General features: G+C 43.0%; 1 protein-coding gene across 1 annotated transcript in view; it reads right to left on the reverse strand.

The window, feature by feature from the left end:
- Positions 1–9,658: 9,658 nt before the first annotated feature.
- CCND2 (cyclin D2) overlaps positions 9,659–22,149 on the reverse strand; it is a 35,476-nt gene continuing 22,985 nt past the window's right edge. The window contains exon 6 of the mRNA XM_005147968.4: positions 9,659–11,028. Coding sequence (XP_005148025.1) covers positions 10,873–11,028 — 156 coding nt within the window. The 3' untranslated portion in view covers positions 9,659–10,872. The remainder of the gene's footprint in view (positions 11,029–22,149) is intronic.

Here is a 22,149-nt window from a genome sequence, read left to right on the forward strand (position 1 = left end):
AAAATCAGACATTCTTCTGGGTTGCCCAGAGATCTGATCCAACTTTGAAAGTGGTTTGTGCTTTAACACCAAGCACATTCTAAATGTGAAGACTAAAACATGTTTGTTTCATTTGATAGCAGTTTAAAACAGATGCTAAATTAAACATTTACTGCAACAGCTTCTCTGTCTCATTCACCTTTTATCTTCCTTTGGCAGAGTGGCATAACACCGTATTTCTGCAGTGCCTCTCCTGCATGGATTTCAGAACTGACATTTTCAAAGGGTGAGACCAGTGGCATGTCTGGCCTCTGAACCAGCCATTGCCAAATGACTCAGCTCTGTCCTATTTCTGTTGTATCACCATTAAAAACAACTGTGTTTTGCTAGGATGATAAGACCCCGGCTGTGTTTCAAGTGTGTTTTCGAAGCACAAGAAATAAATAGGAGCCAACACTGTCTGTACTCTTATAAGTGCATGTTTTGATACAGGTCCCTCTGCAAAAGTGACGGCCCTTCAGGCAAAGTTAAAGAGGCTTTGTCCGAAGTCCCACAGTTCAGGTTTGTGAGAGGACAGCTCAAAAGGCCTGCAGCTTCTGGCTTAATGGCCTCATGGTTTGGCTACTAGATCATGTTTCCCTTTTCCGTTGTTTAGTCCTCTTATCTTTGCCCCTGGCTTCATCTTAATAGCATATGCATATTTTTCCCTGAGGATTAACATTCTGATTTTTCATTTCTTCTTCCTCAGTCATTTCTCAGATCTGCTGTAGCACATCAAGCCTGTTTTCATGAGGCTGGTTTTTAAACTGCCCCATTAAAACAAAGCATTTACAAAGGACAACTACTAACATGAGCACAGAAGCTCATCAGATGAGGAACAGTATTTTGAGGAAGTCATTTTAGGAAGAAAAAGCTTCTGTAAAGCTGGAAATGAAACATTTTTGAGTGAGGATTTTTTTTTTCTAATAAATATTTTATATTTGAGTAATGTTGACTATCTAGTAAACTCATCATCATATGGATCACGTGTCACTGCCATTAGATGGTATCATTCATACAGGGCAGTTATCTAGTCTCCATGAAACATCAACTGGCAATTAGCACAAACCTGAAATCCTCACCTGGGCTGTATTCCCTGCTGCCCATTTGTCATTTGGGATCTGATCTTGCTTCCTGCTCACACAAGTAACACCAGCCCAGCAGAAACCTGGGCCCAGTTTCCTCATCGCTTTTCTCCCTCACTCCTCTCCCTAAGTAGTATGGCCCTAAAATATGTGCTAGCATTCAGAAATCTGTAAATTGGTCAAATTCTAACACAGAGATTGTGTTGTGGACAGTTCTCAACTCAGGCTGCAGAACACGGTTGTGCAATACCTTTGTGGCAACTGCAACGGTTGCTTGTACTGAATAGCAACTTTAGAAAAGTGCTTAATTATTGTTATGATGGTTTTCAGTGTGATATACAGGCTGCAAAGGGGGAGCTGAGCCATCCCCTTGTGCCTCTTCCACTGAACAGAAAGTTGTGTGCTCCTGTAACCGCGCTTTAGAGCAGTTTGCGCAAACCCCAAGTGTAAATGAGCGCCAGTCATGGTTGCAGGTTTTCTGGCTGATGAAGGCGTTCAGGTGAACTGTTGGAGCAGTGGGAAGGTTCAGTTGAACATCGTTCCTCCCCGGCAGTGTGGGAAACCCCGGCAGCTCCTGGAGGAGCGCCAGGAATAGCTGCAGCGGTAGGAGAGGCGTTACCGTCATCTAGCGGTGCTCCTGCAGTCTGCACCCTCGGGTTTTACCGTCCCGTTCTAGCCAGACTTCCCACTCAACGAGCTGTGCATCTCGCTTAGGTTACACATTTGATCCTTTGCCGCTAGCCATTGAGGAGAATCACATCCAGGTTTTACGGATTTCTGTTGCAAGTTTCTCTAACGTCAGGCCAAGCCTTAATAACTAAACTGGGGAAATAAACTGATGCCATCAGAGCACTTCAGAAAGATCAGTGCTTTGTCATGGGTAAGAAGCAAATCCAAACAAATCAAAATAAAAAAATACTGGGGAAACAAAGAGGTTGAGCCTGTGGAAGGTAAAACATCGGAGAGGAAATGTTGTTTGGTGTGCTGGGCAACAATCATAGAATCGCAGACTGGCTTGGGCTGGAAAGGACCTTAAGACCATCTAGCTCCAACCCCCCTGCCATGGGCAGAGACGCCTCACTCTAAACCATGTCACCCAAGGCTCTATCCAACCTGGCCTTGAACACTGCCAGGGATGGAGGATTTACCACTTCTCTGGGCAACCCATTCCAGTGCCTCACCACCCTAACAGTAAAGAACTTCTTCCTTACACCTAACCTGAACTTTCCCTGTTTAAGTGTGAGCCCATCACCACTTGTCCTATCGCTACAGTTCTTAATGAAGAGTCCCTCCCCAGCATCCCTGTAGGCCCCCTTCAGATACTGGAAGGCTGCTATTGAGGTCTCCATGCAGCCTTCTCTTCTCCAGGCTGAACAGCCCCAACTTTCTCAGCCTGTCTTCATATGGGAGGTGCTCCAGTGCCCTGATCATCCTTGTGGCCCTCCTCTGGACTTGTTCCAACAGCTGCATGTCCTTCTTATATTGAGGACACCAGAACTGTACACAATACTGCAAGTATTCACAAGAGCAGAGTAGAGGGGCAGGATCACCTCCTTCGATCTGCTGGTCACGCTCCTTTTGATGGTGGTTGGCTTTCTTTTTTAATCCTGAATTAATTCCTCATCCCCTAGCCTGTTATGTCCCACTCACAGTTCTGTTCAAGTTCTGAAAACCCTAGCCATCAGAAAGGTCATTCTGCTGCTCTTCAGGGATGTTAGTTTCTTGCCAGACAAACCAGAGTTTTTGTTCTAAGTAGCATTACCAAGTAATCTGAGGAGCTGCAGCTCCAAACGTGGCCAGTCTACTGACCTTTCTCTCTTGCCTTCACCACTCTGTCCTAATTCTTCATGTAGTTTCTGCATGTTACGTTTTGGAAGAACTCAAATAGCATCCCAGTTTATTTTTAGAGAAAACTCAATAGCAAGACAGAGCTACCATCACATAATTTCCACAGAAGGACAGACATTTAAGGAGACAGATATTTCCCCCATACCCTTTTATTTTTTTTTACTCTTCCCATCAGCTCCTTTCTTTCTCTCTAGCAGACTGCAGCAAAACTCAGAGCCAGCCCCTCATGCTAGCCATATTGCATACAGATCTCACACCTACGCTTAAATACCTCAGCTTTACTCACTTTCATTTGTAAGCCTAACCGGTCTCGATTTCATGTATCTGCTAGCAAGGGGTACCCTTCCTCACAGTGCACCTGAAGCCCACCTGAGTGCTGGCCTGATATTCTCCCTGATAAGTGTCTATACTAAGACTACTCCTAGTTTTCACTGTTGTCTGCTGGGAGCATCAGCAGCAACACCAGCTGCCGCACACCCCTTTTGGTGTAAAAATGCTGTGATGCCTGTGCAGCTGCACACGGCTGAAATGCAAATCACCTTTGAGAACCACTTTAAGTATCACAGAATCATAGAATCACAGAATAGTTAGGATTGGAAAGGACCTTAAGATAACCTAGTTCCAACCCCCTGCCATGGGCAGGGACACCTCACACTAAACCATGCCACCCAAGGCTCTCTATCCAGGATGGAGCATTCGCAACTTCCCTGGGCAACCCATTCAAGTGCCTCACCACCCTCACAGTAAAGAACTTCCTTATATCCAATCTAAACTTCCCCTGTTTAAGTTTTAACCTATTACCTTTCGTCCTATCACTATGATCCCTGATGAAGAGTCCTTTTCCAGTCTCCTTGTAGGCCCCCTTCAGATACTGAAAGGCTGCTGTGAGGTCTCCATGTACTGTAACATACCTATGTATTTAATATACCATTTTGTTAAGAGAAATGAAAGAGTGTGTATTTTTTTATCTTTCAAGGAGGTACAAAGTAACTGTGGTACAGCTAGCTTTGTCCAAAGGTCTGAAGGGATCCCCAAAGTCTTGTTAAAACAAACTTTCCCTTAATTGGGAGAAGTGATTCAGTGTGCTGTGGGGGGCAAAGAAGTAGAGCATAGCCTGGTTCCCTTTGTGCCAGCTGGCTGGCTTCAATTTGCAAACAGCACAGAGAAGGCTCTAATACTGTTCTCTAAAGACTGAATGCAGCTACTCTATTCTTATGCCTGCAAGGGGCTACAGAAGGGTGTAAGTATATGAGCAGTTTTTGCCTGCATGAGCAAAGCCATATGCTTTCCTGGTCTGTTTCTTCCCCCTGAAATATAAGATTAAAATACACATTTTCTACCTTATTACCTCCATTACCATTAAGCAGGCCATATGTTCGATACTGCCTGCTTTGTCTCCCTCATTGTTTACCCACAGGACATTTGAGTTAGTTACAGTATGTTTAAAAATGCTCATCATTTACGCATCCTCCTGAGCATCCTTCCAGGCAGAGTACAGGCAACTGATGGGCCGTGACTGCAGACAGTGAGCTTCAGTGACCTTGGGAATTCAGGAAGTTGAAGCACCAACATACTGCTCAAGGGTTAACACCATATTGAGAAAGATGGACCCCACACCTCTCATACCTCTTGGCAGCAAAATCCTGATTTTTCCTGCTGAAAAAAAAAGGAAATTACTTGGCCAGACTTAGCAGAAACTCTGCCTGCCTTTACATCAGCTTTACATTTATTGATGTGACTGGTAATTCACAGTACGGCACAAGAGTGAACTGGAGCTGGTGGGAAAATTATTAAACCTATGAAAAGTCAACAGTGGAGCTCCCACTGTCTCCAGCAGGGATAGAATTTCATTCTGCTTGTGCTGGTTGCATGAGAGTCATAGGGAATTTGGCTTTTTTAGAGCAGCACAGAATGAAGAGTGGCTACACAGTTCATGGACAAATTAAAAAATACAGCAATTGCAATAGAAATGGTTGAAGAGACTCCTTGAGACAAGCATTAGGGATACCTTATTTGAAACACACAGGAAAATTCCCTGTGAGGAGATAAATGGTGTTTCTAGGCCCTACAGAAAGATTTTGGGAAATACCAAATAAAACATAACCTAACTCGTATGCTGAGATTGGGAAAACCGAGCAATTGTGTGGTGGTGGTTGGTTGTTCTGGAATCTCAGTGCAAAACTTTTTTTCCTTTGCCTTGGAAGTTTTCTTACACACAGAAGTCAGTCCAGCATGCAGTTGTTTTAAAGCATGATTTTGCTATGTTGTCCCTCCTTAAACTCCTCAGGCTGTCCTTTATGTAAAGTGTAGGATCATGATGGGCAGAAATTGTTTGCAGATGGTCAAGAAGACGACAATACAAAATGATTTCACAGGCCACATAATAATGGAACTTAACCCTATTGTATGTGGCTTCTCTGCATTCAGCCAGCTTTCTTTAAAAGAGGGGAACAGGCTGTTGTCCAATTAATCTCAGTTTTAGCTTCTGCGCCCTATAGCCACATACATTTACTTAAATGACAACATAAAATCTCTTTTCTACTAAATATGTATTTAGTAAAACCTCTTAAAACACAAAGCTGTGGAGCACATCCATGTAGTTCCTGGATGACTGTCAGTGACACTATAGGGGGAAAGGAGTTAATCCCCTAAAACCTGAAATTAGGCCGAGGAGTACCCCTTTGAGCTTTAAATCACAAACTGGAACCCTCACAAGTTTCAGTTCTTCAAAGGATCAAAGTTATGACTATGAAATGCTGCAGATTGCAGGTCATGTTGTTAAATGGTGGCCAGAGAAACACATGCACTTATTATGCTTTAAAATCTCTACCTTTGATGCAATCAGCCTCTGAAGTATGAGGCTAACCCATCACTTTACAGGGAAGTCTTAACAGACTTTGCCTAGTCCTGATTTTTTAGGGGACTCACAGCCCCATGATTTTGTATTTCCTATCCCTCCATGTTTTTTTCTATTTGTTCATATGTATTAATTTTGCTCATATGTTTCATGTTTGTAATATGTGTTTTTTTCCTTTTGAGTATTTCTCCTTGCTGTTCATTACATCTTTTTTTTCCCTCTTTACCTCCCCCCCCCCTTTTTTTGTTTTCTTTCATTTCTCTTCTTTGGTTTTGGCTGTATTCTTCACTTTATTATGGGGTTACTTTTTTCCCCAGTGTGTCTGCCCAAACACCTCTCTGTCCCTCACTGCCCTCACTGCCGGGGTGCCCAAAGGCCTGAAACTCAGTAAAGATGGCAGTGAAGAAGGAGAGACACAGGCCAGGCAGAGCACATCACATGGGAAATTGGTTACTTCACAGCAAGCATCCACAAGCAGAAGACATAGAAGCAGGAGAGGAAGAGTGCGAGCATCCTGCCACCTGGCCACAGGCTGAGAAAGGAGCCTCTGCACCTGGAGGCTCAGCTCTTCCTGCTGGCTTCACCACAAAGCCCTTTTTATTCACAGTTTGCCCAAAACTCATAGACAGAAAAACAGTATCTTCTTTTTTTTTTTTTGCAGTAGCATTTAAATGCAACAAGTAACTGACTGGAGATTTCAATAGTATTTCAATTAGTGGCAAAAACGTGTGCTCCATGTACTTACGAGGACTTTTCCACCAGCTCAGTTTAATTTCCACAAACTGTATTAATCCAGCAATTTACCATTTTTAGGATTTTGTTCTCCTTGAATCTCATGGGGTCATTTCACAGCAGAAACATGCCAGGGTTTTCCTATCCAGCAGACAATGAGCTATGTTTTAGAGGAAAACTTTCTGAGACTGCAACATTCAAGAGTTCACGTTTTATACGTCTGCTAACACCATCTATCTAGATCAGAGACTTTAGAATCCCATCTTTTGCACCATCTTCAGACTGAATGAATAGAACCAAGACAGACAAACTTAGGTCAAGGTGAGTTTATTGTCCATACTGCATACCTAATCCCGTCAAAACACTTTTCTTAGAACCATCTTTAAACTAGTCAAAACAACAGGTTATTAATAAAAATGACAACACTGAACAAAGAAGACCTTTTAAAAGGTAATCGAGGCTACACTGTATCAGAGTCTTATCCATCGAAAACAACCTCGCGTACTTTCTAAATACTTCTGTTTACACTGATCATGTCTACTACCGCACTTTCTAGCATCCCCTGACCATATAAACATCCACACCTCTTAAAGAGCACATTGTGAGAGAATAACGTTGACTTGATATGGCATCACACTCAATGAAGAAAAAAACAAAAACAAAAAAAGAAACAAAAAAACCAAAACCAGAAAACAAAGTTTGAGAACAGAAACTGTGCAACTGAGAGTGATTTCTGAGGTACATGAGAACATGGTAAGGAACATAGTGGAAAAAATCCAGTGGCCAGGTGGTTTGGTGAGTAATTGAGAGCCCTCTGATTATTCCAGCACAAATCATTGACACTGAACTGGGATTAATAGTATTCTTCTCTTTGCACAAGCACGTTGGGGATATATAAATAGCTTACGAGGTGCTCCTACACTGCAGTAACGGGAGGGAGGGGAAGATCATCAAAGTACTATCAATAGGAATGTGGAAGAGAAATGCTGTTAGTAACTGCCAATCCTTCTGGTATTTGTGAAGGTATAATCAGCATCGTTTTTTTAATTAATTAATAGGAAGGTTTATGATTTCTTCAATACAGGGAGAAGCTCATACCTCATCTGCAATAATATGCATTTTTTTACCACCTGCTAAGCAAGAGCACTATGCAGTGTTTCTATTGCTAGTGTGAAAATGGTCAAGTTGTAGGTTTTCCAGACTTCAAATACAGTTCGCTTCTGACTGTAACCAGGCTGTTAGGATCTTCTGAACGCACCCACCAGGTCCCTGCAAGGGACTGGGGCTCCGTTCCAGCACAATTTGCACCTCCAACCACTGTGCAAGCAGCAGACCTCGGTGGCAGACCCCACCCCCATTCCTGGCAGCACTGCAGAGCCCCAGAGGGATAATGCTGCAGGAGATTCCTACATGGCACTGGGGCACTGCAGGAAGTGGGATGAAGAGCAGGGGCAGGCACCCTAAGTATTACTTGCACCTACACTCCACCTACAACGCAGAGTGGAACAAACCATGCTAACATGATGGACATGGTGCCTATGGCTGCTGCGGGCAGCCACACTACAGCTCCAGTGCATGGAGAAGTCATTCCACTGTCTGGGGACCCTCTGGCATACCTCCCTGTGAAGCCCCATTTGCTAATGTAGGAGAGCTGTCAGGGAATGATCTGATCTGTCACATACATGCTGTGTGCAGCTCCTGAGTCCTGCTTCCAAAATTAGCTATTTTTTCTGTCCTCCAGAAGAGACAGTGCTGCAGAATTTCAACTGCTCCCAACATGGAACATGAAGGTAGGAAGTGATGGTGATGAGAAGGCTGTGCCCACCACCAGTGTTGGGAAACATGGATCTGCTCTGGCGAAGCCATCAGTGGAGAGTCAAAGTCAGTGCATTTTTTCCACTATGAAATGGATACCAAAGAAGACCAAAAGGGAGCCAGGGCCCCGGCTGCCTGCAAACCCCTCCCTGGAGCGGCCAGAGCATGAGCCCCAGGACAAAACCAAGCTGTTGTGTTGTGAGGTATTGTGAAAATGGGAACCATTTCTGTTTTGTCCAGTAAACCTGAGGTAAGTATACCATCTTTGCAGGATGTGACCAGGAAGGAAGGGAAGAAATAAAAAAAAAAAGGAAAAAAAAAGAAAGAAAGAAGGAAAAGATAAAATAAAATAAAAAAAAAAGATCATGAACACGCTATTAGGAAAAAAAACCCAAACTGTACAGGGCATTTCCAGTAAATCAAAGAACTCATCATATCTCCACTTAACCATCTACTTCAGGATTTGAAATTTAAGCAGTAAAATAATATATTATAAAAATGTTTATAAAATAGCAGCACACTCAGTGAAACAATACAGCTAAGTACTGTTAATGTGAATAAGAATGAAACAAATCATAGCTTCTTAGCAGCGCAAAAAAAAAAAACAAAATGAAACCAAACCCCCCCCCCAAAACCAAAAAAAAAACCCAAACCCCCAAAACAACCCAACAAAACCTTAGAATCTTACTCCATTTTCTACCCTCATCTAGCCAAATACGGCTGAGTCCATTCATATAATATTCTTCGAAGTAGCATGTTCTTTCTGGATTTTTGTCTTAAAAATGCAAACATTAACATTTCAACCAACAGCTTCATACTGAATATTTGCAAACTGTTAATACAACTGTGCAAAAAAAAAAAAAAGGGAAAAAAAAAAGAAAACCAAGTTGCTCCAACTCCTTTCCCATCTAAATGACTCGTCGTTACAGATGGAGCAGAAAAATAAATTCAAGTACGCTGAATACACCTTTGTAATCAAACTCCAAGTCGCACACCTTGGTGTTTACCACTCGTGTCTTTTGCACCAGCAATTTTCTTTCGTTGTCCATAGATAAGCATGCAGGTGGTATTAAGATCCTTCTGTGACACTGAACAATACAAATCATCAGGCTCTTATCCGGAATGTCATGACAGGAATGTCATCGGAAGCAGGTGTTGGCATTTCCAGCAACACCGCAACTAACCAAGTACACCAGATACTGGAAAATATTGATTATAAGAAGCTATATGCTTTGCTTTTGTGACTTCTCTTTTTTTTTCTTTAGCTTTTCTTTTTTTCTCTTTTTTTTCTTTTTGTTTTTTTTTTCCTTGGCAAAATCATCATAAACCATCTCATTTAATCCCTTAGGAACAATTTTCAAAGTGCTTTTCGAATGAAATGGTTTACAAAAACCCTCACTATGGATCAATAAAGTTAATGAAATGCTGAAAATGTGTGAGGGGCAATGGGGGAAGGTGGGTAGCTGGAAGAGGGATCAAACCGAATCTCATCTTTAACACAGTGAGGTTATGTTAAAAATGAATATGGATAGAGCATCATTTAAATGTCTTTACGGCCAAGCTAAGGAGCTGCCACAAGTTAACATTGACGTGAAGCATTAGCACTGTAAAGGAATATAATGCTTTTCACAGACGACCCACTGCATCTTGCAATCCAAAGGTCGGAGGTGGTCTGACTGAATTGGTGCATTCCCCCACCTAATGTGAACACTCTGTACTTTGGCTTGGACCACAGTTGGGTAATCAGAATTGCCCTTATGCCAAAGATGCTGCTGTGTTTAAAATGAGCCATTCCTAAAGGAAAAGTAGAAAAAGTCGAGAGGGGAGAGGGGAAAGTTGAAAAAAAAAACCCAAGAAAAATAAACAAAACCCAACAACAACAAAAAACCACCTGCTCTTCTGGCTGGCAAAATAAAGCATCTTCTTTCTTAGGTAGCAGCTACCACAGACAGCAAGAGTAAACAAAACTAACATACAGAGATCCAACAAACACTTCTGACTAATAACAGAGGTGACAGATCAGCAAATCTCTTCTGCATTCAAAATGGTTCAATTGCTTCAGGGATCTTTTCCCACTTTGCCCTAAACCCCTTATTCTATTGCTTTGCAATCTAGTCAAGCCATAAAATCGCACACACGATTCCTTTCTTAAATCTAAAAAAGGGGTGTATGCACTAGGTCATAATACACAGACAAGTATACTCTACTTTGTTCCCACAAATGCAGGCTTACATTTATCTAGCTACTTTGTATGCTTTTATAAGCATTTAATATCACTGATACATAATCAAATAGCAATTACCAAATATATTGTGGGATTCCCTTCTGTAGAACATCACAGGCACCAAATGCTTTTTTTTTCTTTTCATTATTCAGTTTTTGTACTTTTTTTTCTTTTTTACCTAAAAGAGCTTTAAATACGTTCTATGTGGGAGCAGATTAAAAAAAATCACTCTAAAAATAATAACAAAAATAAAAGGGCTGGGGGAGCAAGCGTGACTTTCTGTGCCGATGTCCTCACAGGTTGATGTCTCTCACATCTGTGGGAGTGCTGGCCTGGTCCAGTTCGTCCACCGTCTTAGAAGGATTGCTTTGCTGTTGCTGCTGCCGGACTTGACTAAGGCTATTTACTAGCACCGCCTCGATCTGTTCTTGACAAGCTTTAAGGCAGTCCTAGAGGGTAGAAAGCAAATGGATCTGTTAGTGGACAGTGCAGCCCTGTGGAGGAGGACTCGAGGGTGCTGGTCAACAAGAAACTGAACATGACCCGTCTTCAGTGTGAACTCATAGCCCAGAAACCCAACTGTGTCTTGGGCTGCATCAAAAGGAGTGCGACCAGCAGGTCAAGTAAGGTGATTCTCCTCCTCTGCTCTCATAAGACCCCACTTGGAGCACTGTGTGCAGTTCTGGTGCCCTCAACATAAGAAGGACATGGAGGCCATGAGGATGATCAGGGGGGCTGAAGCACCTCCCGTATGAAGACAGGCTCAGACAGTTGAGGCTGTTCAGCCTGGAGAAGAGAAGTCTGTGTGGAGATCTCATAGCAGCCTTTCAGTATCTGAAGGGGGCCTACAGGGATGCTGGGGAGGGACTCTTCATTAGGGACTATAGTGACTGGACAAGTGGTGATGGGTTAAAGCTTTAACAGGGGAAGTTCAGGTTAAACATAGGGAGGAAGTTCTTCCCTGTGAGGGTGGTGAGGCACTGGAACAGGGTGCCCAAAGAAGTGGTGAATCCTTCATCCCTGGCAGTGTTCAAGGCCAGGTTGGACAGAGCCCTGGATGACATGGTCTAGTGTGAGGCATCCCTACCTATGGCAGGGGGGTTAGAACTAGATGATCTTAAGGTTCTTACCAACCCTGACCATTCTATGATTCTATACTAGAAAAACATGTAAGTCAAAAACATGCAATGAAGCCTCTGAGACCACTACATTAAAATTATATTACATGACACCTGGAGAAAGAGTAGCATACAGCATAGCAACACAAATTTTGGAACCCTGTAAGGAGTCCTATGATAAAACACGAAGTATAAACAATGAAATGCAAAGTATTCAATACATTTAAACCAGACACAGCGACGAAGAAGACGAGTGTTAAAGTATTATGGGATGTTCCACATTCTTGATAATATGCTGGAAGAGCAAATAATATGGTTATTTAAAAAAAAACACAAGTGTGAGAAAACATTGACAAACAGTTGGTTATAGCAGAAACCAGAAAGCAAAATCTAAGCCATAACGGTACAAACACAATGCCAATTACCTGCAGTGTTCTGAGACTGTTAGAGTATAATTGAGTAAGGCACTGGGTAAGGTGGGTGCATCCTACAATAAATGTGAATTTTCTCCTACAGGCAGCCTTTCTACAGCACTGAAAAAGGTACCAGTATTGTAAACCCACTGATGCCTCAGTCTGCCTAGGAGCTGAGTCTCTCACAAAGGCTTCAGGCAGTGGGAAAAAGCAGATTTTAGTAGCAGAGTTTTACAGCAGAGTACACCAGAGTCGTGGCAGCATCTGACAGGGCTGGTGACACCTGGTATCAGCATTCCCACTTTCAGGCAGGGTAGTTGAGATGAGAGCTGGGCACTGACCTCCACAGAGTTCCATGGGCACTTGTCAGTCCAGGAACCCATTATCAGGTATGAGTGCAACACTGGGAAGCTGAGCTCTGACCAACACTCTCCACTTTCTCTACACAATACCAGGTTATTGAGGCGAGTTTGAAATATCCATGTATGGAGGTTTAATTTATCACCTTAGCCAGGCTGGAAGAACATGTCAAATGCAGAGTATCTGGTAAATGCTGACAACATTCACGTTCGTAATGGTCACAATTAACCACGGTGGCTCACAAACACCCATTTTTCTCAGCTATGACCCAGCAGCTGCTAGCTGCAAAATCACGTCCTCTCCTTGTGAAACTGCCCTGCTTAATATAATGAAGCATCCCAAACTTTCTTTGAAGGTGCATCTGCCAACAAAAAGCTGTGAGGGATGGCTTTTCAAACTGTCCCAGGAAAAAGGACGTGGATGAGGTTAGAGCCAGTTGTATCACAGACAAAAATATTCACAGTGATGTGCATGACACCAGCTAAAGCCAGAGTGAGTTGTTATCAAAATGTCTGGGCTACCTGTGTACAATCTGACTCAGAAATTTGTTCCATCAGCCTGATGAGTAACACCACAACGAAGCAGAGTACAACATGAAAATCCTCTGCTGCAATACTGTGGCCAGACCAAGCCTTCCCCATGTTCACCTTTTCTCTGAAGAGCCGGGGACTGTGGGACTGTCCCTGAAAAAGCATTTGTGGTCAAGTTAACTGGCTTGCAGCCATACTGTACCTACCCCAGTACAGCTCCACTGGAAGCAATGCTTCTCACTGCTAACAGCTTTCCCAAGTCTCAGTCACTGGAGCTAAACTTTCCCACGCTTTGCTTGCTGCCTCAGGCTGGCTTTTTATGGAAGGGGAGAAACCACAACAAAAACCGTGCTGCTGTGTCCAAGGAAAGGGTTAAGGAAAGCAGGTGATTTTACCACCATTAGCCATAGTTTCCAATGTCTGTATTTTCTGGAGAAAATTAATTAGAATTTGGCAAGGCAAATGGTGAGGGATCAAATACGTTTGGATATCCTCAAGAAATGCAGCCCAAGATCAGTGAAGATCCATGTCTCAGAAAAATACATACTGCATTCATTCAGAGCCCTTACGGTTGAGGGGCCTGTGCTTTGGAGGAAGGCAACCACCATCCCTGTTTGCATCTAAGCCCGGTTGAGCACAGGAGAGTCCCTGCAGGGGTGCATGGCAGCAGTTCCTTGACAGCCCAGGCACCCATGTTTCCCTTCTCGGGAAACCAGATTAGAGGAAAAATGGGTGCCGAGTCAGAATATAAATGAAGTGTAATGTCAAAAGAAGCTGGGACATGGATGGTTTAAGATGGCCTGGGGAGCACTGAACACTGAATTCATGTGACTGGCTGCAGGCTCCTTGTCTCACAGAGCATTGCACTCTGCTGCTGAGCTACAGTAGGCACTAGTGTAACTCACAATACAGCACGGGAGTGCTGCAACCTGCTCGTGGTTGCACCAGTCCTTGCCTGTGCACTGGAATGATTACTGCATCACATGTAGTACAGAGATCACTCCAAGCTCTTTGTAGTCATCTTCAGGTCATGCTCTGATTTCTGTCACTCCCATAATACATCCTGATACTCTGTAAGCAAGGATGATGCTCTCAGAAGATCAGAGATATCTCATGGTCACCACCACTGCACTGCCACAGCTGGTTCATAACCACAACCACGTGCAACCAGTGAATAACTCTGCAGCTCAGAATTACAGAGCACCTGAAATGCCAAGTCAGCTCAGTGGGATCCATGCATTGTTGGTGTAGTAAGGAAATTATCACTCCAGAGAAAAAGCAGAAAGGCTGTGTTGGAAAACACTGGTCTTCATGAGCCTGGTCACTGCACAGCTCCTCCTGAGCTAACTCTGCCAGGAGGAGGTTCATCAAAGAAACACCATTACCAAACACATTGTTCACACATTGGCTTCATCACAGCAGGAGTCTGACGGAGGAGGAGGGTACACTTAAACCAGGCCTCCCAGAGCTGCCTGTCCCTGCCTGCACTCCCTGCTAGACTCCCACTCCTGGAGAGAAGGGAAGCTTTAGGATTTGACTCATTGGAAGTGGAGGCGGAAGTCTCAGCAGGGAGACACAGAGGCAAATGTCTTTGAAGAGGCAATAAAATATGAGCACAGTGGATCTTCTGGTGATGAGACCTAGGACAGATAAGCAAAAACCTCATGAGGTTCTTCCTTTCCTTTTAGCAAAAGGTAAGGAAAAGGGCTTCTCTGTCTGAACACCACCTTCCTGCTGTTGCTGGCAAAGCTTTTTTTTTTTAAGGTAAGAATAGGTACTTTTGTTTAACTGGGTAAACACTGGGTTTGGGGATTTTTTACTTTTTTGTTTTTAATAGCTGAAGCTTGCTCTTACGCTATTGGGAGCTTAGTGATTTCCTAATACTGGAACTGCTTTTTTAACGATGGGAGCAGGACTAACTCCTCAGCCTTTCTCCCACAACACCTACCTGGCAAAAGCTCAGATCAAGAAAATCTAACACTGGAATTGCTTTTTCAATGACGGGAGCAGGACTAAGTCCTCAGCCTTTCTCCCACAACACCTATCTGGCAAAGGCTCAGATCAAGAAAATTCCCCCATTATTAGCTTGGGCAGGTTTTAGGTGTGTTGTAATCATTCACATTTGTGAGAGGCAATGGCAACAAGCCACTTCAAGGGTCAAGGCATTTTCAAATGGAAGAAAGAGCTGGGGCACCAGTTTGAAAACTCTTGTAACAGACTACCTTTGTAATGCACTTTTTGCTGGGGGGGATAAAACTCTTCTTTTAAGGCACAGTGGTGCACAATTTCAAACTAGTATGTCCTTCTGAGAAGAAGCCAGATTTTTTTACAGGCAGCTTCAGACTGCAGAGCTTAATGAGGCAATTTCCTTGCAGCCAGCCTCAGGGAAGGAAGGGTGGTGACACGTGGAACGCAAGCCTTGAGCAGTTGGAGCCAACTCTGTTTCTAAACACCCTGATATATGATCATTTACACTGTTATTACACAAACTTCTGATGGTCAATATGATGATTCACTGTCTGTACCATGAGGGTAAAATCTCTAGGTAATCCTATAGAGAAATGGGTATTTCTGATGTCATTTTGTACATAAAACAAATGAAGGGGCCCAGACTGGAACTGTCACGCTTTTCATAGATTTTGTTTTGTATGGGGATCCACAGGCTACCAATGGTTTTCTTCTGTCATGTGTTAGCTCTGGTCCACAATTACATTTTGAACTTTAAATAATATACCACTGAATTCTTTAAAATAAAGAACACTGTGGGGTAAAATTAGCAGCATACTGCATTCAGCATGAAAGCTTCCCAAAAAAGTGATGCTATTTGAATACTAAAAATTAGGGGTTTATTAGTCTAAGTAATACATTCTATTTAATTAATCTTGTCTATGAACTATTGATCCAGGAGCTGAAATTGCCTGGCCACCACAAACCAGACATGGTGAAACTTATTTTTCAGGTTGTCAAGTTCTACTACCAAAATCTGCTAAGGGGGAAAAACCTAATGCCAGATTCATGACTGAACCTCAGATGTGCAGCAAAACAAACTGGAACACACCAGCAGATTCAGCCTAAACTCTCCAGTACTGATGACAGAGACACAACAAACTCATCACCTGAGGCTGAGGCTGTGCAATGGTTAATCCTGGCTCTGTCACTACCCCATCAGCCAGCCAGCCTCATTTGCTGGAGATCATGCACAGGCCCATGCCACTGCTTCTGCCATGGTATTCAGGTCACACGGTGGGTTTTTACTCACCATGGTAGCTGCGGGACAACAGATGATCCCTGGCATAGCACAGTGTCAGAATGCTGTGGACAGATTTCAGGAACGTGCTTTACGCCAGATGAGATGCCAACTAAACTTGTCAATGGCTTTTTTAATAAACTGGAATTAGCAGAAGGAACTTACATCTGGCCAATGTGACAGGTGAGCAAAGTGCTTGTACTCTTCTATGAAAAATCATAAACCCACATTTGCTGTGCACTTGAATCACTGTCTTAGCAAGCAACTAGCTCTAGGGCCCATGAAGTACACTGTCTGGATGGTCACTGTATGGGTGAAAGGAAAAAAAATTAGTTCATTTTGAGTATCTTATCATCCCAACCGTTATCGTGTGATACAGAAAGTGGCTTATTTTCTAGACAGGGCTACCACTTCTGTTTCATCAAATCATAGAATCCTTTGGGTTGGAAAAGACCTTTAAGATCATCAAGGCCAACTGTTAACCCAGCATTACCAAGGCCACCACTAAACCATGCCCCCTAAGTGCCACATCTACACATCTTTTGAATGCCTCCAGGGATGGGGAGGTCAGTTTGCTTCACGGGAACTTCCTGTCAATCCAAAGTTAAGTGACACAACACAAAAAATACAAGAAACCTATCAGGACAAGCAGCCTGGCCTTTGCATAACGCAGTGTTTTTATCCCCTTCAGGCTTCATGTGGATTTGTTGCATGTCTGCATAGTTTACTGGAGGACTTCCATTTTGCAACCTCCAGACAGTACCGACAAGAGAAAATTAAAGCTCTAAAAAAACATATAAAACTATGAATTCCACTATTCAGCAAATTTTCCTTGAAAGAACCCACTGAAGTAAGAGGCTCAGATTTTGCAATATAGGGACTGGGCCATTCCTCCAGAATACTGCAGGGTTGTCTTTGTTGTTTTTATAATGAAGGGTTTGAAGTGTGTGTCACATGGATCAACTTCCCCATTCTTCTATATGGTCTAGTAGTTTTAATGATTAAAATAGTTCAGGTACTTTCCATTCCATAGTTTTATTTTTACTTCAGCAGGTACAAAACTAAAAAAAAGCCAATAATTTTTAATGAACTTTTGGGTTTTTTTTTTGCTGAAACTTTAACATTCTGGGTGATTACACTAGCACACTCGAAATGAATTTGAAGGAAAAGAAATGCTTTTCTGTGTCCAATGAAGAATACCCTCATGGCTGCGATAGGAATGCTGGCAGTGAAAATGGCTGGAAGGAGAAATCAGCAGGATCTATTTATTCAAGTCAATAATAATTGAGGATTTCAATTTCCATTCATGACAATCTTGATACAATGCACAAGCACTAGGAGAGGTCCTGCAGAACATGATACCTACATAATACATTTTCTTGAACTTTTCAACACCTCTATAATATATATAGCCTATAATGTTCCCCAGCTTCTAGTTTCAAATTGATGTTCACAATGCCAGTAACTTGGCTTGAGTTTCTGCCATAGACTTAGCCATTTTCAAGTTTTCCCTCACACCCCATCTACACTGAAGCTGATAGATGGTATCTTTGGGATAACAATGGTCTCTGCATCAGATCCTGCAGTAAGTGAGTAGCAGTACACCACCTTCTGCACAAAGAAAAAGATCTCTCCCCTCCAATGCTGACAGTGGAGGGCTCTCACAAGAAGGTACATCGTTTCAGCCATGCATCTTTTATCGCCGTCTCCATTTTGAATCAATCCAGAGTTCCTGTGACCATAAGGAGACTGCAGCTCTGTTATTTATTCCAACTACTCTCACCATGACAACTGCTCTAAACCAGATTTAAACCACCAGATTAATTTCACAGCCAAGCAGGGCCACTAAATGATAGCACACCCCTGTATCCATAGTGGTCATGTAACACCCAGCTCTGCCAGACCCTGTGGTCCTTGTGGCAGTGACCACCACAGCTTCAGCACTCACGGACTCCAGCAGGCAGGGACGCATAGCATGCAGAAGCAATGAACTTAGCTTTAACCTCTTCCACAGCACTTTTTGTGTTGTGATTTTTAGATTCCCCTTTTGCATCTCAGTTTTGGTCTTGCCTGGGAGAAGAAGCATTAAAGCTTACCCCAGCAAGCTTCCTAATCTTTGTTTATCAAAACTAGATTTAGGGAAACATCTGCATACATGGGAACTGGTCTGAGGCTTGCAGCCACTCAGCTTTTGCCCATCCAAGATGGCACGCATTTGGGAATACCAGTGCCCAGAGAAAATGTATTGTGGCTGTATTTAAGAAGAAACAAAAGACTGCAACACTACAGTTAACAAGGTTGCATTTTAGTTTTGTAAGTATCACTTAGCCCTTGACAAGATCTTGGCTTTATGGTCAGGTGTTGTGCATCAGCAACCACAGAATAAATAGGGCTAGCACCAGCTAAAGCCTAGGCAGCTAAATAGCTTTGATCAGACCAGTGAGAAACACCTGAAGGGAGGCAACACCATATCTCAGAGCCCTACATGGGATGTACAGACATTCAGCTGCCAAGAGCTCGGCCTGGTAACTCAAAAAAAGTTGGGAGGGATTGGCATGAATGCCATTGCCACCCCAGCCCAAGCTGGGCCAAGCTCAAGCCAATGGCAAGGCAGAATCATAGAATCATAGAACTGTGTAGGCTGGAAAGGACCTTAAGATCATTTAGTTCCAACCCCCCTGCCATGGGCAGGGACACCTCACCCTAGACCACGTCGGCCAAGGCTCTGTCCAACCTGGCCTTGAAAACTGCCAGGGATGGAGCATTCACCACTTCTTTGGGCAACCCATTCCAGTGCCTCACCACCCTCAATGTAAAGAGCTCCTTCCTGTTACCTAACCTGAACTTCCCCTGTTTTAAGTCTGAACCCATCCCCCCCATCCTATAGCTCCAGTCCTTGATGAAGAGTCCCTCTCCAGCATCCCTGTCATGAAACTCTTTGCAATTTCAAAGCTGAGAACATCCTGCTCAGTGACCAAGTGGGTCATTTCTCAAGGGCAGCCAAAAGCCACAACCCTACTCTCCCTTTACAACCAGCAGCAGAAGAGTAACAGTAGGACTGTTGTTATATATGCATATATATATGCAAACGATACAAAATACTGAGCTATAACTCAACGAGATACCTCTTGATGCTCCTTCATTTCCTGTGCTGATCAGATTTAGGAGCCTGGATCCAAACCCTAGGTTCTTTGCTGAGTGCTTAGAGTCCCAGAGCTGGCAAAGCTGCACGAGCTTTCTGGCATTTTTGTATTAAAGGGTGGTTGGTTTTCTGTGTATACATTTAATTACTTCACATATATCTGTTAACGCCCCTGATCTCTTCCTCTTTCTTAAAACTTAAAATTGCAAAACGGAAACCAGAAAAGGACTTCTTTTTAGGTGTGGGACCTGGTATGATAAATAGAAAGGATGCTGGAGATATGTGAAGTGACAATACTGTTCCTCAGTCATGTATGCATTGCTTGGATAATCTGAGAAAGCAGCAATCAGACATGCATTAAAGAGTCAGGATTTACATAAATTCCAGCATGGAACGTGTCATCTGTACTCCTAAACACAAAAGGTGGCAGGATTCCTCCACTAGTTCACATTTAAGCCCCAATTCAAACCTCTCCAAAGCACATGCTTCATTGTTGACATAAACAGGGATTCCTTTCCAAAGCAGGGCCTTCGTGTGCCGAGTGCTGGCCTTTAGCTCGCCAACATTCTCCAAAACAAGAGCCTGAAAAGCTGCTGTGGGAATATCATGCCCATTTACTGGATCTCAGTGATCTCACATCTAATGGACGCAGTTTAAAAACAGAAATATTTTCCCTCCTAAATGTCTATTTTTGCTACTGTAACAAAGAGCATCTATTACAGATAAGTGTCTATGTCTCTGTTTTTCCATCTACAAGTACAAAAAATAGTAATTGGCTGTTCCAAAGGGCATTTCATGGAGACTAGTGAGGACATCTCACTTTAAAAAAAAAAAAAACAAAAAAAATCTTATTTATGCCAGAATTTCTCCACTTGCTATTGCTACATTACTGTACTAATGCAATACGTAAGATCACTAACACCAAGCATCTGAAGGATGGCACATTTTTCTCTGCTTTTTTTTTGTCTTTTAAGCGCTTTCAACAGTGTACTTTTTAGATTCAGTTCCACTGTTTGCTTCAACAGTCAGTTTGTTGGTTTCCTGTTGCTCGCGTGGGTATTTCTCATAGCAACAGGAGAGAACAATGTTTTCAGAACTGGAAAAAGTGAGAGTGAAGCCAAAACACTGGTAGGGTGATCCAGGGGCAGATGCCATGCTTGAAATCATACTCCCTGCTTAATGTGACTTGGGATTTCACAGACTCACAGAATCAACTCACTTGGAAAAGCCCAACCATTACCCCAGTACCACTAAACTGTATCACTGAGGGCCTCATCTACATTTCAAGCTGATTATCTCTAACAGGTATACTTATCAACTGTGAAAAGCTGTGAATTTACCCTGCTGTAAGAGATGCTGAGATAGTTCATTGAAAAGGGGGATTTGATAAAAACTGTGAAGATCAAACTGTGCTGTAAAAAGCCAGATGAGCCAAGCAAGGATTCCCTACCGGAGTCTGGGGGCAATTCTCTGACCAGAGCAGTGCCGGCTGTAAGCAACTCTGGCAGCAGCGACTGGGCTGTGGAGCCGGTTCCTTGGGGGCCTGGCTTCCTCAGTGCGCTGGCCCAGGCTGTATTTATGAATGGATGTGACGGAACTCCACCATGAGCCCGCAGTGTAACTGCATCACCCCATTGTTGCTACACACGCACAGCACTCACTGGGGAACAAAAAGCTGAATGAAGCAGAGCAGCTGCCAACTCAGGCAAAGACAACTTAGGAAACTATCTCATTCTTCCTTTCTTTTGGAGGCTATTTTGTCTGTTGTTTCCTTGCATACAAAATGCGGTCTGCAACAAGTAAAGCAGGATAAGATACAGCGAGTCCTGTTACTTCGTTCCAAAACCACAGGCCCTAAACACTACAAAGGAGGGGATAAATGGTGTATGTGCTGTAGGGACAATGTTCAAACAGTATCCATTCAAGAGAGATTTCCATGATTTTATACTGCAGCTCAACAGAAACATGGGGGCAGTGAAATAATCCCAGCACTGACGTATGTCACATGTTTAGGTGGAGATATTTTATATGCCATTTATTATGGATCCAGTTTTCAGAACAGCCTGACTCTACATTTGCAAGGGCTCAGATCCAGCTGTTTCGACAAGACTTTATGAAAAGCTTGGTTTCTTCTTTTCTTTCTACCTCAGGCCCTTAAATATTCTTTGGATTTTCAAAACTACTCAATACACACCAATTCCCATCTGGAAACACATGTTCAAAAAGGACTTGTGCCAGAATACAAGGCTACACATTAGGTCTGCCTGAAAACCTTGCCCCTGCTGTTCATACTGGGGAGGACAACTCCTTCTGTCATCTGGATGCAACCTTGAGAGCTAGGCTCTAGGAAGAAGATGCGCCTGACATGCACATATAGCTCTGCCTACCACACAGAGTGAATGAACCTGGCCAGCCCTTCTGGCAGCTATGGTGACACAGAGTTTATTACATAAACGGCCACTATCCAGCTTAATCTGGGATCTAACCTTACCTCCTTTTCTCTGTGATGGAAGCCTGACCACATTTTTAAAATGAGGTAAGTTTCCATGTTTCAGTGCATTCAGCCTCATAGAAAGAGATTGGAAGGGACTTGTGAGTATCACCTAACGTAACCTTCTGCTCAAAATAAGATTAAGTAGATAAAAGTTGTGTGCCTGATTTTTACTGACTTTATCCTACAAAATTCTGGTCCAAGGTGCTTTGTAACAGGTAAAGACCTTATCTATCTACTCCAGCAGCACTTTCTTGAGCTCCTCAGAA

Source organism: Melopsittacus undulatus, chromosome 5, assembly GCF_012275295.1.
Source record: "Melopsittacus undulatus isolate bMelUnd1 chromosome 5, bMelUnd1.mat.Z, whole genome shotgun sequence".
Classification (NCBI taxonomy): Eukaryota; Metazoa; Chordata; class Aves; order Psittaciformes; family Psittaculidae; genus Melopsittacus; species Melopsittacus undulatus.